Here is a 16694-nt window from a genome sequence, read left to right on the forward strand (position 1 = left end):
TCTACTGCTGCTGCTCAGAGTTCCCTTGCCTCCATGCCAAAGCTTTGCAGCAAAGCTGTCTTTCTTCAAAGAAAAGGAAAGGAAGGTGTGGGGAGCTGGGGGTTGGCCTCTTCTCACAGGTAACTAGCGATAGAACTAGAGGGAATGGCCTCAAGTTGCGCCAGGGGAGGTTTATGCTGGAAATTAGGAGCCATTTCTTCTCAGAAAGAGCAGTCAGGCATTGGAATGGGTTACCCAGGGAGGTGGTGGCATCACCGTCCCTGGGGGTGTTCAAGGAAAGGTTGGACGTGGTGCTTAGGGACACGGTTTAGTGGGTGACATTGGTGGTAGGGGGACGGTTGGACCAGGTGACCTTGAAGGTCTTTTCCAACATTAATGACTCTGTGATTCTATGAAAGACAACAGACACAGCTGACACCCACCCTGTGCCCACTTTTCCTGATGGCTCTGGGGGCTCCCACCCTCTTTGGCCGCTGGAGAAGACAGGGAGCTCTGGGTGCTGGCTGAGTACAGGCAAACAGCCTCTTCTTGCTGGAGTCTTCTAGGCTCCCACATGAGCAGGACTTCTTGTGCAGTCTTGTAAGTAAGCATGACTGTATCAAAAGCATTTATTTGATTTTCAGTCACTCTGGGCTCGGACAGCCTGTGATATCCTGGATTTCACCTGGTGCTGCAGCCAGAAGGCCGGGTGCTGCCTTCCCCATCCCTCACCACATCCCCACAGGGCCCACAGCTCGGCCCCCTGCAGACACAACTCTGCACCTCGTAGCCCCCCAAACCCCTTTTCAGTGTGTTTACAGATATTTTAACACGTAGAAAACACACAGCTCCTTTCCGTCTGTTTACAGACGTAGAAAACACTTTAATTTTTATTTTTTGGCCATTCAGTCACAACGGGGACGGAGCTGCCTGCGCTGCGGGTTTGGTTTATTTTAACCCCCAAGGAAAGCAGCACGGCAGGGCCCCTCGGGGCACAGCCCGGTGCCCGCCAGGGGCAGCCGAGAGCGGGGCCGCCCGTGCCGGCGGAAATGGCGGCGTCCCCTCACCGCCATCTCCCGCCCGTGGGCGCGTCATGGCGCCGCGCAAGCGTGTGGCCGGGCTCGCCTTCCCCATGCACCTCCCTCCTTCTCCTCCTCCTCTTTCTCCTTCTCCTCCTCCTCCTCTCGCTGCCTCCCGGCTCCTCCCTGCGCCACCCTCGGCCGGGCAGCGGCGACAGCGGCGGCTTGGTCCGCCTGGAGCATCCGAAGGGAACGCGCGTCCTCGCCCTCCCTCCGTCCTCTCGCCGCCCCCGCGGCCATGGAGCTGCCCGAGAGCCAGTGCAAGAAAGTGAAGCTGAGCAACAGGATGCCGAGCTGGGTGAGAGGGCGTGCGGGCGGGCAGGTGGGCGTGCGGGGGGCAGGCGGAGGGGGAGAAGGAGAAGAAGGAGCGGGCGAGCCGCTGGTGGTGATGTGGCAGCCGGGATGAGGGGCTGCCCCTGCCCCGCTTCTCGCCCGGGGCGGCGAGGGATGGGGAGGGGACGGTGCGAGCCGGGACCCTTAACGGGTCGACCCCGGGGGGCCGAAGGGGGCGGCTGCAGCCCGGTCCCCCCCGTCCCCGCCGCTGTCGCCCCCGGCGCTGCGGAGGAAGGAGGGCTCGGGAAGGCGATGTACAATGCGGGCTTTCATGAAGCCGGCGGGGCCAGAGACTGAGGTCCTTTGTGCGGCGGGAGTCGGGTGGAAAAGTGTCGAGACAGGGCTTTAAAAAAAATATAACCAAAGCCTTCATTCTTGTGCTTGAGGATGGGGGAAGATCGGTTTACAGTGGAGACCAAAATGAAGCTATTTAGAAGGCATGTTGCAGGCCTTTACTGAGAACATTTGATACTTTTGGTGATGCAAGGCAAGTAAGGAGGAAAAAAAAAAAAGAGAAATAGATGTATGATCATTTTCAAACAATGCTGAGCTGAAGCAGACAAGAGATAAGGTCCGGAAGACGTATGATATGTAAGTAACAGTGCAGAACCATCTTTGAAGCCTTGCTGTAAGTCGTACAGGCCACAGCTTTCTTACTAAAAGACTAAGGAAAGAGTCACAACTGTCCCCTGAAAAATGGGGAAGCTGTTACCGTGCTAAAAGTTGTTCAGTAGATACTGTGCCATGCCAGTCGTCTTCCAGAGCGAGCGAGTTCAAACTTGCTGACAAAAGAGTATTTGGTAAATTACATTCTGTCAGTTTCTGTGAGGAAAAGGTGACATCAGATATTATGAAGAAGATAGTGAAGTAAATCATTTCTGGGTGTAGGTGATGAAGTATATTCAAAAGATACTGTATATCGTTTAATTTGTCAGAGGCAAAGTCGTGATGGATTTGCCCAAACCAGGGAGGTGACACATTTAGAAAAGTTGATTAACTGTTTGCTGAGCTCATCTGATGTTAGCGAGCCCTGTAGGATACGTGGCAAGCAGAGGAAGTCTTCCACCTCTTCCTTTTTCTTCAGAAGACCTCAGCTGAAGTGCTCTTTTTAATCCAGTAGATTTACTGGAAAAAAATATCCTGCTGATTCACACACTCCATAGAAAAATGTTCAAATGTGCTGGCACTTCTGACTCCGCATCTGTTCGTCTGAGAGCAAAGTCAAAGCAACCTATTACAGCCCGATGGAATCAGCAGCCATTAGGGGAGCCAGCAGAGCCGTATCTTCCAAACTTTGGGCATCTGGTACTATTCAAAATGCCCCTCTCTGTGGAACCCTCTGCGTGTGTTCGCCTGCTTGCCAGGCCCGCCTCTGAGCACAGCATACCCCGAATTACAGAGCAACACACAAGAGCACAATGTCAGTGTTTGTGGCTAGCTTGGCTGCAAGACTTGTGGAACACATTCCTGAGTGTAGCTCAGACTGCTGAGGTGCTAGGATTTACCTGTGAAACGAGGCAACAAGAACTTGCTCTGTGATTTGTTTCTGCCTGTGTACCCAGCTGGGGTATTGCTGGCTGTCAGTGCTTCATTTTGGTCTGTTCCCTCTGATGCCAGCTAATGTCTCGACTCCAGCGGTGGTGAACAAACTGCTTGTGGTGTTGCTGCAGCAGTTTGCAAGTAAAGGATAAAACTCCTTATAGTATGGTTATCACAGAGTTGCTTATGTACCCAGTGCTTTAGAACAGTTTCTCTTTTTTCTGTCACTGGTTTTTGAAACTGTCCCAGCATTAGAACGTCTGGCAAAGAAAGTCTAGCGTAAATCAGGTCTGTGGAAGTGGCAGGAGAGCATGCGTTTGGCCAGTTGGGTGCTGCTCTGTGCAAAAGTGCTTAGATAACCTTACCGTATCAGCATCACTGTGGCAGTCCATGCTCTGGAGAGCAGTTATGAGGATAAAAGTAAGATTTTTTTGCTGTAAATGTAAGTGGGATAAAATATAACGCTGTAAGCCATGGCAAAAAATGGATTGATGACTTAAAGTTTCTTAATAACTATAAAAGTCTTGTTGTTTGGGTGTCATTTAAGACTGGTCCTTTGTTTCTAAGCACAACTGTCCAAATCAAAGCACAAATTTGCAAGCCAGAATTGGAGATGGTAGTTACCAGAAGGCGTTATTGGCAGATCTTTTGGCCGACAGGTCCTGAAACCTCATCTAGGTAGGTGAACTCAGGTAGACTCTCAGCTGTAGTGCAGTTGTTCTAGTTTTCGTAGTAGTAGAATTGTATGTTAGAACTGTTTCTGTTTCATTTTTTCATTTTTTTTCATTCCTTCCTTGTGTTTCGATGTAGACAAAGAAAATGGGAAACGTTCTGTCTGCTTAAGTTGCTGCCTCTATATTAAAGTGAGTGGGTTGAAGGGAAGAAGAAAGACGCCATTTGTTTGAGTGCTGGATAAATGCTATAAATGTCTTAAAAATGCGTTGTTATCAGGGAATCCCTGACTTGTAAGGGACAGATGGCGGACAAGTACAAATGGCCTAGAAAATATCGGGAATGATTGGGAAATGGAAAGACATTAGAGATAAGATTGCGTTATGGAGGTGATGCTGAATGCATTGCTATTGTTAGCTTGTGGGAATTTTTAGCCTGGGGAATTCAGTGTCTTCTTAGAACAGAAGACTACAGAATTAGTGTGAGCTTCTTGAATATGTATGGTTTATATAGAAACTGCGCCTGTTCTTTACGCTGTTCTGATGTTTCCAGCCTCAAAGCTGATGGTCCGAAGTTGGTGTTGTAGCCCAGGGAGTCCCTATGTGGCATTGAAGCTTTGCTTCCTGCGCCAAAGGTCTTGCGTTGTGGAAAGTTAAATTTGCTGAAAGGTGGCTGTTGAAGCATTGTTTCATAATTGCTCTGAAGTAATGAAAAATAAATACAGTTTATGTCAGCGTAGTGGTCTGTCCGTTAACTCTGAAACAATTAAGCAATAATCTTTCCTTTCTACTGTCTTTTGGTCTTGGTGTTGCAATTTGGGCTTGCTCTTCTACATCTGGGTGTCTGATCAGAGCCCTTGTATCAAAGGTGCTTGGCATCGATAGTTGTAACTGGGCAAAACATCAAGAATAGGATAAGAAAAAAAAATACAGTTCCTGTCTATCTTAGCAAGTCTTTGCATAGAGAAATTGGCAGCGTTAATGCTTCCTTTTGGTCCCCATCTTCTTTTTCTGTTCTGTTTCCGTAGTTCTTAGATGTCTGTATTTATTTCTCTGGTCAACTGCCTGTAATGCTGAAAGGCTATCCTTGTGCCGAAGAAAGTAAGCTGCAGAGTCATCCTTCCTTGCTCTCTTGTCGTTACAGCTCTTCAGTGCACATCCATGAAAGGCTTTTTATGTTAATACTCCTTTTTTTATCCTTAGTACAAAGATATTAGCCTGTTACGGCGCTTCAGATTTCATGTGAGAAACAAACTAGCACAGAGAGGGAGGAGAAAGGAAGGACATGTCAGCCTTCTCAGCTGATAATACTGTTACAATGCAACACAGGGGACTGAAGCATTACTTTTATTTAACGTGGTAGGCAGGGAAAATATTAAAACGTAGTGTTTTTAAAAGTAGTACAGAGGCACTTAATGTGTAACACGGGGAGGAAGAAATAGTTTTGTGGGCAAATCAGAGAGGAAATTCCAATGGATGTGGAAAAAAAAAAACAGATAAGTGGACCTTTGAGATTGATAACCTTTTTTCATTATCCTCTTTACAAAAAAACTGGTGTGTACTTTCAGTAGAGATTATTATAAGGAAAGTAATTAGGCTAAGCGGTCTAAAATAGCTTTTCTTTTTTTTAAAAAAAAGTACTTGCTCATCAAATTGAGTTTTGCTGTTACTCATTTTCTTATGTTTCGTTTCCTTTAACATTGGTTGTAGAGTTCTCCAAGGTGAGCAGTGCTTTGCTCTAGTATAAAATGAAATGACTGCTCTTTATTTCTGCTATCATTTTGGATGGCCATTACATGTCATCAGCTGATACTCACCAAATTTTATGTACAGGAAATTTGAAGACTGGTTAAATAACTTAAGAGCACAACTGAGGTCAGCCTTTGGTTTCTACTCCTAAGTAGCCTTCTGTGCCAGAGCAGTATTTGCAGTAAGTGTGTGTGTCAGGGACAGTAATAAAATTTAGATTGTTGAGGGTCGAGTGTTCAGTTTGTCTGCTCGGTGGTGGTAGTGGTTGGTAAATCATCTAGTAGGAAAGTGAGCACAATTAAGAAACTACTGTTGTTTTTTTTTTTTTTTTCAGCAACAGAAAATGACTTGTTAAATGGTTAATTCTCCAGGGCGCTTCTGTGAAAAGCTCTTTGCTAGTGGAGTATAAGGAGCACTTGGCTACAACCTTGCCAAGGAGTGGGACTGAGCTGTTGCATTTATGTGCTGAGTGGTGCTGCTGGGCATGGGAGTGTCTCTGAATGCATGCAATCTGTTTGGACACCTTAACATTAGTTTTTAGATGTCAGCTTGTTAAGTATTTCCTAATACATGTGCTTATTGTCCCACCACTGAGCTTGCTGGCTGCTCTGTTGCGCTTGTGTGCCTTCAATTCTAGCAGTCTGCTGGCCTTCTCGCTGCTGTGGTGTGACGTCTCTCCCATCTAATTCCTTACTTAATGCCTTTTTGCGTTTACTTCTTAAACTCGTATCTTTCTCATTATTTAATGAATAAACTCTGCCTGCTTCTTCAGGGCTTGGTATGTTTTGTAAGTGTAGTGCTAGTAAAATGCCTGGATCAGTTTCACTGCTGCTTTGCTACTTCTGGAAAACAAAGGAAACTGATGCAATTTACTGAATACAGGCTGGAAGAAGTCTTGCTGGGTGAGGCACTTGACCTCTAAAGTATTTGTGTATGATAACAGAGGTAATCCTGTGTGTCAGAAGCAAAGCGTGTGTTGTTTGTTTGTTTTAAATGTAAATTTTTTGTAGGATGCTTTCTTGGAAATTTTCTAGTTTTGGAAATCATTCAAGTACAGGCAAAGCTCTTGTGTTAGGCAAACTGAGATACCTAGTGTTTGAAGCTGGGGGACACGTTGCTTGTTACGAGTATACTGCAACTCTACTGAGACGGTGGCAGGGGAGCGGTGTTTGGAGACCTCAGTGTGTTACGAGTGGAATTAATGAGAGAGAGGGTTGCTATTAATGTATTAGTTTGAGTTGCTGTGTACATTCATTATACACAGTGTCTTTCCTTTCAATTGAAGGGTAAGTCCTTAAATTATTTTCCACGTTTTTAATTCATCAATTTTTGTTTGTTCACCACGATCTCCAATTTTATGTAGCATGTAATTGTTTCTACTACAAGAAGCCTCTTTGATTTTTGGTTTTAGTTAGCTTTATTGCACTGACTTTATCTGCAAACAGTATTGTAAGAGATAAGTTATTTGAAGATAATGCAATCGGGTGAGTAAGTGTGGCTATAACCTGTGCAGGTGGTGGTTTCTTACGGGTTGATTTTCAGTTTTCCTTTAATTTTAGGTGCTGGGCTGTCACCATGGAGTTAGAGTTGTTTTATTTAAAAATGTGAACATCTGTTCCTAACTTGAGTTTCTATCCATATCAGCTACAAGCCCAGCTGTGTACAGAAGTAGGGACAGATACAATTGCTCGTATTCACACATTCCTATTGAGTTATGGATAAACTAAATTTTGAGATGCTGTTCTACAGAAGAATGATACAACAGCATTTCTTGAAATTATAAGTAGATAACATTTTTCTGTTAACCCTACTTTTGTCTCTCATACAGCTCTCTGCTAGTACTCAATAGATGAATGCCCTTCCTCCTTTTTTTTGATTACGTGCTTTCCTTTCCAGCTAGCACTGATACAATGATGGAAGAGAAGATAATGCAAATACCTTGCAATATGTTTGTAAGTGAGAGAAGTCAAAGCAGCATTACATAAGCAAACGATTCCACCCCCCTCCTCATTTTTTTGAAGACTTCTTTTCAGTTTGTTCGCTTGTTCGTGCTTGGTCTGGTTATCTAAGGTCTTGATCTTTCATGAACAAAGTTCATACAATCAGATACCAGTGAAACTCAAGGGAATGTTGGGGCTGATCTTCCTGTTCCTTTGGCTTAGATTATGAAACGCGCTTGACAGCAATGTCATCTTACGTAAGATGATACAGCAGCTTATTATGATGAATAAATAGCTTTAAGAAAGTCTTAACTGGATTTTTTTTAACAGAATTTTATCAGGAAAATCACATCTTTGTAAACATTTTCTTTAAAAAGTCACTTTAGAAATATTTTCTGTAAAGACTCAGAATATATCATAACTGTCTTAATTTTGGAGACTGAAGATACAGATAAAGGCAGAGTGGTTCAGAGGTGTGACTGCTGAACTGAAAGGTGGATCACATGCATAGTTTGCAATGAAAAGGTGTCTTTTTATGAGTTAAAAGTGAGCCAATGTTTGGCTGCTTATGACAGAAATCTTCATTTCTGTGAGAAGAATCCACTCGCTCTCCTTAGATTTACATGACTTGAATAGGAATCAGGTCTAGCAGTTCATCTCTCTCTTTGGCTGATTTTCTTCAACTGGTTGTATATGAAAACAATTGACTAACCTGATAACCCAAGTTTCAGAGGAGGGGCACAAGGTATGTGGTTTGCTGTGGGTGTTTAATTTCCTTTGTGTCCTTTGACACTGCAGTAGATGGATTGGGTATTGGTTTTACTTTCCACTCACAGGTCTCCAAGTCCTTCTTTGTTCCTGTGAATAAGTCTTGATATACTTTGCCAGCTTATCTTTTCAGAAGTTAAAGACCTAATCATCTGCTATTTCTACAGGGAATGCAGAGGGCAACCAACGTTACCTACCAAGCTCATCATGTCAGCAGAAATAAGAGAGGCCAGGTGGTAGGAACAAGAAGTGGTTTTCGTGGATGCACAGTCTGGTTAACAGGTACAGTTTTGGATTTCTCAGGATCCTTGTGTCTTGTTTTAGTTTGTATTCTGAAAAGCTGCTTAACTGTAGCTCCTTTTTTCTTCCAAAGTTGAATGTTCGTGGCATCTGAGCCCTTGATGCAATTTTATTATTATTTTTTAGGCTGACTATCAAGAAATTGCTCTGGGACAGATAATAACTTGAGATTGCATTTTGTTCAGTGCTCTAGGAACGTTAAATTAATCACTGTCCACTGATTAATTCTTAGAGTGTGTTGGAGTGTGTTTTTTTTTAACCACATTCTTGCTCTTCTTACTGTCCATTTCAACTGCTAATATATAAAACCTTTTTAATACGGTCTACTTTTCTGAATCATTTCTGTAAAGGTCCCCTCTTTATAATGTTCATATCTTTTTGGTTGAAATAACAATTTGTTGTAAACATATGCCTTTGGACAGCAGTTGCATTTTGAGACAATGCACAGCAGGGCTTATTCTGAAGTCAGCGTGGTCTTTTTCCACTGAATTGTTTTGATTATAAAAAAAGAGTGTTAAGTAAATCCTGGAAGATAGCTTTGTTTCATAAGTGTGATTTTTTTGTTTGTTTGTTCTGGGCTTCAAAGTACTCTGAAGCATTAACAGACTAACTTCGGAGTTTTTTTAGTTATCATTGAGAAAAAATGCAGCCAAATTTCTTGTTTAATTAGTTTCCAAACCGTTTGGAATACTGTTATATTGCAATACAGAAGATCTTCACAGAGTATCAGAGAAACTTAGTACAAGTAAAATTTGTTTCTGCTAATGCTGATGACTTGTGTGAAAGGACTAATGATTACAATCTTAGTTACTAAGAAATTACTGAGAGCTGTTCCAAGCAGAGAGTGTTAGAGATTGAAACAGACCGTAGGTATTAAAGTAGGTATTCTAGAACTGTGTAAAGGAGTCTTCAAAGCTCTGCTAGGTTTTAAAATAAAAGCTGGAATTGTGGTGGTACATTTCCTTCATGGTTCTCTCCTGTTGTCAGCAATTATGGTGTAGTAGTGTAGGAAAGGTGTATTCAGAGATCAATTTTCAATTCTAAAGTAAGATTTATTTGAGAGTGAAATTATAATGAATGTCTTCTGCTGTAAAGTTAGAGAGTCATAGTGGAAAACAACTGAGAAATGTATGAAAAATATGGGAAAGTGTTACTTTCATGTGTAAAATAATGTAATACAATTTTTTGAGTAAGTTATTTTAAAGACTTATCAGCTCAAAGCTGATTTTTATAAATCATTGTTTAATGACCTTAACTTTTACATTCCATTACATGTTGGAAACCAGATGTTACATGGAACACTGAACATTTCAGTGAATAGCAAGCTAGATGCAGGAACAAAATTACAAACCACAAACATGAGCAATCAATGAGAAGTAAATGGTGAGTAGCTGAAATCTTAGTTTGGGTGGCCATGCTTATCCGCTAGGATGGGGACTGCAAGTTGAGGGAGATGATTCTCCCCGCATACTCTGCCCTTGTGCGACCCCACCTGGAGTACTGTATCCTGCTCTAAAAAGGCATGGTCTTGTTAGAGTGGCTCCAGAGGAGGGCCACAAAAGTGATCAGAGGGCTGGAACGCTCCTATGAAGAAAGGCTGAGAGCACTGGGGTTGTTTAGCCTGGAGTGGAGAAGGCTCTAGGGAAACATTAGTGTAGCATTTCAGTTTAAAGGAGGCTTATAAGAAGGAAGGGGAGAGACTTTTTACTAGGGCTTGTAGTGATAGGACAAGGGGTAATGATTTTAAAATAAAAGAGGGTAGAAACAGTTTAGATAAAGGAAAAAAATTATTGACTGTGAGGGTGGTGAGGCACTGGAACAGGCTGCTCAGAGAAGCTGTGGGTGCCCCATCCCTGGAGGTGTTCAAGGCCAGGTTGGATGGGGCTTTTCTCCAACTTGCTCTAGTGGGAGGTGTCCCTGCGCATGGCAGGGGGTTGGAACTGGGTGATTTTTAAGGTCCCTTCCAACCCAAATCGTTCTGACTCTAATTGCTGCCGAAAGAACATTGTTCTGTTCCCAGCCTTGCCCTACTTTCACCCCACCCAGTCTGACCTTGAGCTGATTCAACTTGCTCAATCATCAGTGAACTTAACATGGCAAAAAAAAATAAAAATAAATAAAAAAAGATTAGCAAACTGAGTTGGCTAATGAGCACCGGAGGTGGTAGAATAATGGAGGTAGGATGGTGTGAGTGAAGAGAGGTAAGAGAGCAGGACCTCCCTTTTGGGAAGCTGTTTCTGGCCTAAGTCGCAACATTCAGCTTCATCATTTTTAGCTGTTGCTCTTTTCAAGCTAGACAAGTAAGCACTGACAAAAGAAACTTGAGTTGTCTGACTGTAGATAATTTTTATAGATGATAAAACATTATTCACACCTTTGCAGTCGTTTTCAGAGACTTGAGTATGAGCTAAGCCATGAAGAAATCAGAGATGGACAGGAGGGCTTTTATTCAGAGGGGAAGAGAGATACAGGTGTTGGCTTAGGTTCTTGTGTTGGGCTTGACCTGGGATACATATTTTCAATAGACTGCTCTGCATCTTGTGGATATTAAACTGAGCAAAGGATGAACCAGTACCATGACTCTTAATCTTTAAATTGCCCTAAACTATTACAGGTCTCAAGGTTTGCTTTGCATTTTCTTACTAAGTGCTCATTTAGTCTGATTGTCGTCCTTTATTGTAAAGGTCTTTGAAGTAATACTAAACTGACTGTTGTTTTGTGTGATTTTTGTTTCTTTCTCTGAAAACTAAAATAAATCTTAACCATCACTAATAAAAATCAAAGCAATTTTATTCACTCAGTAGTGTTACTATTAGTATTTCTTTTTTTGTTTACCATTACCCTTACCATTTTTCTTACACAAAGGATTAAAGTTGCCTTATCAAGATTTGAGTTTGTGTCCCATTTAAGAATTGATTGCCCTGTATTAAGCTTAAGCACACACTTCATATAAACTCCTAGATTCTAGTCTGGAAAATTACTTAAATGCATTCCCAACTTAAAGCGAGCAGTAGACTTAGTGCAAGCAAGAACATTCTGCATTGTTTGAAGGTTTGTTGCCTAAGTTTCTGAACTGGACAGAAGCTTCATATTCAAATTGCCTTTGCTTGTTTTTGATGCATTCTGCTTAGTGGAGCATGACTGCTGTGTGTGAGTCTTGAGAGAGTGAGTTTTGCTCTGTGTGTGGTAATCTAATTCAGTGCTGTTACTCTGCAAGGAGTAAGAACAGTGTGACTTGGTCTGAGCCCCTTCTGTTGACTGAAATTCACTTGACCGTGAGAGCTTCCTCTTCTAATGTAATTGTAACTTCTCCTTAACTCTGTTTTGGATTTCTGAATTTAGCTTGCTCAGGTGGAAACAACTGCCAGCCACAGCAGCACTGGGCAATAGGTACCACCTCTGTGAACAGCAACAGCTCTCAAGGCCAGACCCTTTGTCTTTTTCAAACAGCACACTTAACTTTGTGCCTCATTCTCCCTGTATCTGTTGTCTGTGTAAAAGGCACTTAGCTTGTATTGTGGGTAAGCATCTCCAAAAGGCGGAACCAGGCATTGCTGTTGTTGCCTTTTTTTTTTTTGTACTGGTAGTAGTACATGTGCTACAGTTCACCCCAACTTGTTTTTATTCTTACAATACCTATTTTAATTCAATATCTTAGGTCTGTCAGGTGCTGGGAAGACTACAGTTAGCATGGCTCTGGAGGAGTATTTAGTATGCCATGGCATTCCATGCTACACATTGGATGGTGACAATATTCGCCAAGGCCTTAATAAGAATCTGGGTTTCACACCCGAAGATAGAGAAGAAAACGTCCGTCGGATTGCTGAGGTTGCTAAACTGTTTGCAGATGCTGGTTTGGTGTGCATCACTAGTTTCATCTCTCCATATACTCAGGTAAATGTGAAAACCCTCTAGATAGAGTGAGGGAAAATAAAAAATGCAAAATGTCACTCAGAATTTGGGTTACAAGAATCTGTCACTGAACTTAGCCAGGATGAAATGCTTGCTATTTTTTTTTTGACATTCATATTTTCTAGAGATGATTGTTCAAACTCCAGAAACACTAAACTTAAGTATAGAAGGAAGTTGAGATTACTTCTGAAACTGGGACCATGTGAAGATCTGTGAAAAAAATGATTTAGCTGGTGGGGCATCAGTTGATCAAATTGTGTTTCTTTTTTCAGACTTAGAGAATTTGCTTACATTTCACTATCAGCTTCTTTAAAATGAACTTCAAAAGCAGAAAAGCAATACCAATGTTATGTGGATTCAGTCTCTTAGTACTTTTTTTCCTGTTTTCTTTCAGGATCGTAATAATGCCAGACGAATTCATGAAGGGGCAAGTTTACCTTTTTTTGAAGTATTTGTGGATGCTCCGTTGCATGTCTGTGAACAGAGAGATGTTAAGGGGCTCTATAAGAAAGCCAGAGCTGGAGAAATTAAAGGTGAACCTAAATGTAGTTGTGTCCTTTCTACATAGGTGAAATGTTGTAACTGGACTGCACGTAAGTGGGTGTGCTCGAGTCTGTGAGTGTGTCACTTTTCCAAATGGCAGAACTGGGGATAAGACTGAGCAGAAAAATGGGATCAAATTCTGTCTGGGGCAGCTGACTATTATAAATGCATAGGACAGTAAAGGGGCAAAAGTGACTATCCTCACATCGGAACTGTGTAATCTGCTAATCTGCTCAAGGTTTCTCAATTGCAAGCTCTTAGAATTGAGGAACAGTCTTACCTGCTTTGTGTGCCTATTGACTAGTTGAGAAAAAAGAGCCTGATACTTTTCTTAAGTCTTTAAAGAATTGTATTAATATGAATTACCCTCTTTCCCTTCCAAAATGTAGTGTCACCATCTTTCTGTAAAGAGACTAACTTTTTTATTTTGAAATCAAGGTTCAGTGCTAGGGCCCATGAGTATAATTTCCTGTCTCCAGACTTAGTTAAGACTCTGAAGTACAGCCTGCAATTACTTAAAACAAACAAACGAACAAAAAACCAACCTCCCCCTCCAAAACAACTAAAAGTGTGATCACTTGTTGAAAATACTGTTTAAAGAGCTTCTTCGCTCCCTATTATTTTATAGCTAGAAGAGGTTGATAACATTTTTCACCTGTATTAAGAAGCAAAGTAATTTTTAAAGGTTTCACTTTCATGGGTTGAGTTTGCTCATGCTATGATGATGACAGCGCTAATAATCAAGACTGACACAAAATTCAAGAAACCTAAGATACTCCACATGACTTGGTTGAAGATCAGTGCTTCTAGTACTACCAAATACGCAGTGAAGAATGGGCAATAAATACAGCTGTATTTACAGCTGTATTCAGGTTTGCTCAGAATCATAGCAAGATGTCTTGAGTGGGAAAGATGCAAGGATATTGTACTGTACAGAATCCTTGTTTGTGCTACAGAGCTTTCTTAATGTTTTGTTAATTTTTACAAAGCCCACAATGGAATTGTGTGACTTCAGAAGTGGTAGTGAGGTATTCAGTGCCTACAAGGGAATCTAGCAGTGACTGTGTCTTATGAAATACTTGATACGAAGGCTGCAAATTAAATGGACATGCCTGTTAACAACAACTTCTGTTATCTTCCTTTTCTCTAAGAATGGTAATGGGACGGGTTTTTTTTCCTCCTATTCCCATTCCCCAGTCATTAGATACTTTTGAAGTATACAGGTTTTGGAACAGATACTGGCCTTTCTTTTTCACATTAGGTACTGCAGCAATTGGTATTTTTCACAGATGGGGAGTAAAGCTACTAATTTAGAGAATATTTAAGTCTGAAGTGCAAAACTCGAATTACAGTGTTTGCATTTACAACTGTGGACGATGTAGGTGTCCAGTTAATAGAGCCCAGCCAATGTCTCTGCTGGAGATGAGATCTGTAGCGCTACATGCTTTGACACGGAGATTGACTTTCCTTGCTTCTTGTTCATGCATGGTTAGTTAGAATCTCCTCTGTTTCAACGCAGATTGCTAGCTAACTAGGCCAGAACAGGTGCCACCAGTCACTTACATGGTCTGTGAAAATAGCCCTTACAGCCATAAGGGTCACACATGTCTACCTTACTTTAAGTAGCTGTCTTACGATGGGTATGTGAGCTAAAGTAATGTAATAGGTGATGCAGTTCCCTGCTCTTCAAGGTATTGCTGGCATGGGTGTGAATTCAAATATATACTCGTTCAAAATCAGGCTTTGTGTTCACACGTAAAAAAAAAAAAGATCATGGCTACTAATGAAAGACAGCTGTTGGATGTGTATCTACTAACTCTGTTGAAGTGCACAGCTCTTTTGCTAGTGCTACCTTTTTTATTCACAGAGTAAATCAAATAGCAACAAACATATACAATGTACGTGCTGCAGAATGCTGAAGTTAGGTGCAGTCGTGTGGTAGGATTAGCAAATAGCCCAATGAAGAAAAAAGTAGGTGATTTCCCTAAGAAATCATCTGTTAAGGAAAGTAAAGCTTTGTGCTCATGCCTTGTTTATGTCTAGGAAACTGTTACGTGAACAATCTTAAAATGCAGTCATCTTTTGGAAGAAGTCATTTAAGATTTTTGTCTTCTGTTCTCTAGGCTTTACTGGAATTGACTCCGAGTATGAAAAACCAGAAGCCCCAGAGCTTGTGCTGAAAACTGATTCCTGTGATGTGAATGATTGCATACAACAAGTTGTGGAACTTCTTCAAGAGAGGGTGAGCAGCAATGCAGCTGTATCTTAGTAACTTTTTCAAAGCATTGGTGCATGAAATGTGAATGCATGTACTGGGAAACTCAGAATTTCTGGGTTAAAGACTTAAGCATTTTTAAATTCTAGCTTTTAAAATTGTCCTGCTCTCAACCTAAATATTGCAACAACGTTGGTCTCCAGGTGAATTATCTTTGGACAAGTAGAAAATTCATTTATATTCATTATCATAACTGATAACTTTAAGGGAGAGAAGTTGTCTCAGTTGTTACAGAACCAGCAGTGACTGTCAACTTTTAAATTGCTGACTAGCTTTTGTAAATCTCAATTTTTTTTACTTTGTCTCTAAAGCATCTTTATTAATACATACTGTAAACATGAAGACACAGGGATGCGGTACCACGGTAATCTGAGCTGACAGGGGCTGCCGTGATTGTGTCTGTCCTTCCTTTGCATTGTTTTTCTTACAGTAGTAAAAGTGATCTTGCAGTTGTGTAGCAACTGCTTCAGGAAGCTGATCTTCCTGATAAGGCTGAATTAACTCAATGGTGTATAGCTTCTGAAAAAGCAGGTCTATTTCCTCCCTCACGCAATCTACACCATCCCTTCTGAAGCTCTAGTGTTACTCCTGTTGTCTGGTAAGTGGATTCAGTTCATTACCCAACCTGAAAAACAAACACAAGCCCCAGAAGTGGTGGCAGTCATCATGAGAAGGCTTTATAGTCATGAAACTGTACCCCAGTCTTTTTTTATTCTCCTTTAGGTGGTGTTTTTTTTAATCACCTACACTAGTTCGTTGCATGAGACGTAATGACTTGACGACCCAGAAGAGGTAGTAGTATGTGGTCAGGAAGAAGGAGGCTGGTGGCATTTTGAGAATGAACAAAGTAACTACTGTCTTCAGCTCTCAGCTTTGATCTGTCAGCAGCTCATATCCTAACGGAGATGTTCCTTATAGATGTCCTGAACTGCTGCTATTCTCATCCTAATGTTTTTAAGCTGTATTAACCGATAGTGTTATCTAATACGCTAATAAGCTGGCTTCTACAGGCAGTGTCAAAGCCTTCATATTGAAAAGAAAGCAGAGCTTAAGGTTGGTGACTGGTGAATTTTATTTCTGGTATGGGATGGAATTTTATATGCCATTCTGCCTTCCCTGATAGGGTACGGTAATAACTCAGAGGGAGAAGGATCAACATGTCAGGGTAACAACAAGTTCAGCCATCTGGCTTTGGTTTGCCTCTTTTCCTTAGTCTTCACCTTGATAGGAAGGAGTTTGCTAATGTTTGTGCAGAAGGAGTTTGTCTCCTTACATTCTTACCTGTAGTCAGTGAGTAGCAGGATGCCATTTCAGACCGTGATTTTAATTTAGATGCTCTAACAGACAGTTCCTCATGCTCTTTGTGAGGTGGATGTATGGGAAACTGGAGGTGTATGCAGTAGCTTGAGTAAAGCTCCACCAAGTATTGAAGCTGGTACAAGCAAAAAGACCTCATCGTATAGTCAGCGTTGAGTTCACTGTAGCTTTCTGTCGCCAGTACAGCTTCAGAGAGATTTGTTTTTTTCTAAATTTTCAAGAAAACTCTGTTAACAGTTCACTGCTTGATCCAGGTTGCTCAGGAGACCTGACACAGGAGAAAACCACA

At 41.6% G+C, this 16694-nt stretch overlaps 1 protein-coding gene across 3 annotated transcripts in view; it reads left to right on the forward strand.

Annotated features, from left to right (window-relative positions):
• Nucleotides 1-878: 878 nt before the first annotated feature.
• The window catches only part of PAPSS1 (3'-phosphoadenosine 5'-phosphosulfate synthase 1), a 44356-nt gene continuing 28540 nt past the window's right edge, over nt 879-16694 (forward strand). The window contains exons 1-5 of one of the 3 annotated variants that reach the window (XM_083835540.1): nt 879-1356; nt 8226-8340; nt 12017-12252; nt 12665-12803; nt 14937-15055. In XM_083835540.1, the coding sequence (XP_083691666.1) occupies nt 1297-1356; nt 8226-8340; nt 12017-12252; nt 12665-12803; nt 14937-15055 (669 nt within the window). In that variant the 5' untranslated portion in view covers nt 879-1296. Of the gene's footprint in view, nt 1357-8225; nt 8341-9622; nt 9742-12016; nt 12253-12664; nt 12804-14936; nt 15056-16694 lie in introns of those variants that run through there. The other 2 variants (XM_083835542.1, XM_083835541.1) reach the window with 2 other exon arrangements.

Source organism: Anser anser, assembly GCF_964211835.1.
Source record: "Anser anser genome assembly, chromosome: 4".
NCBI lineage: Eukaryota > Metazoa > Chordata > Aves > Anseriformes > Anatidae > Anser > Anser anser.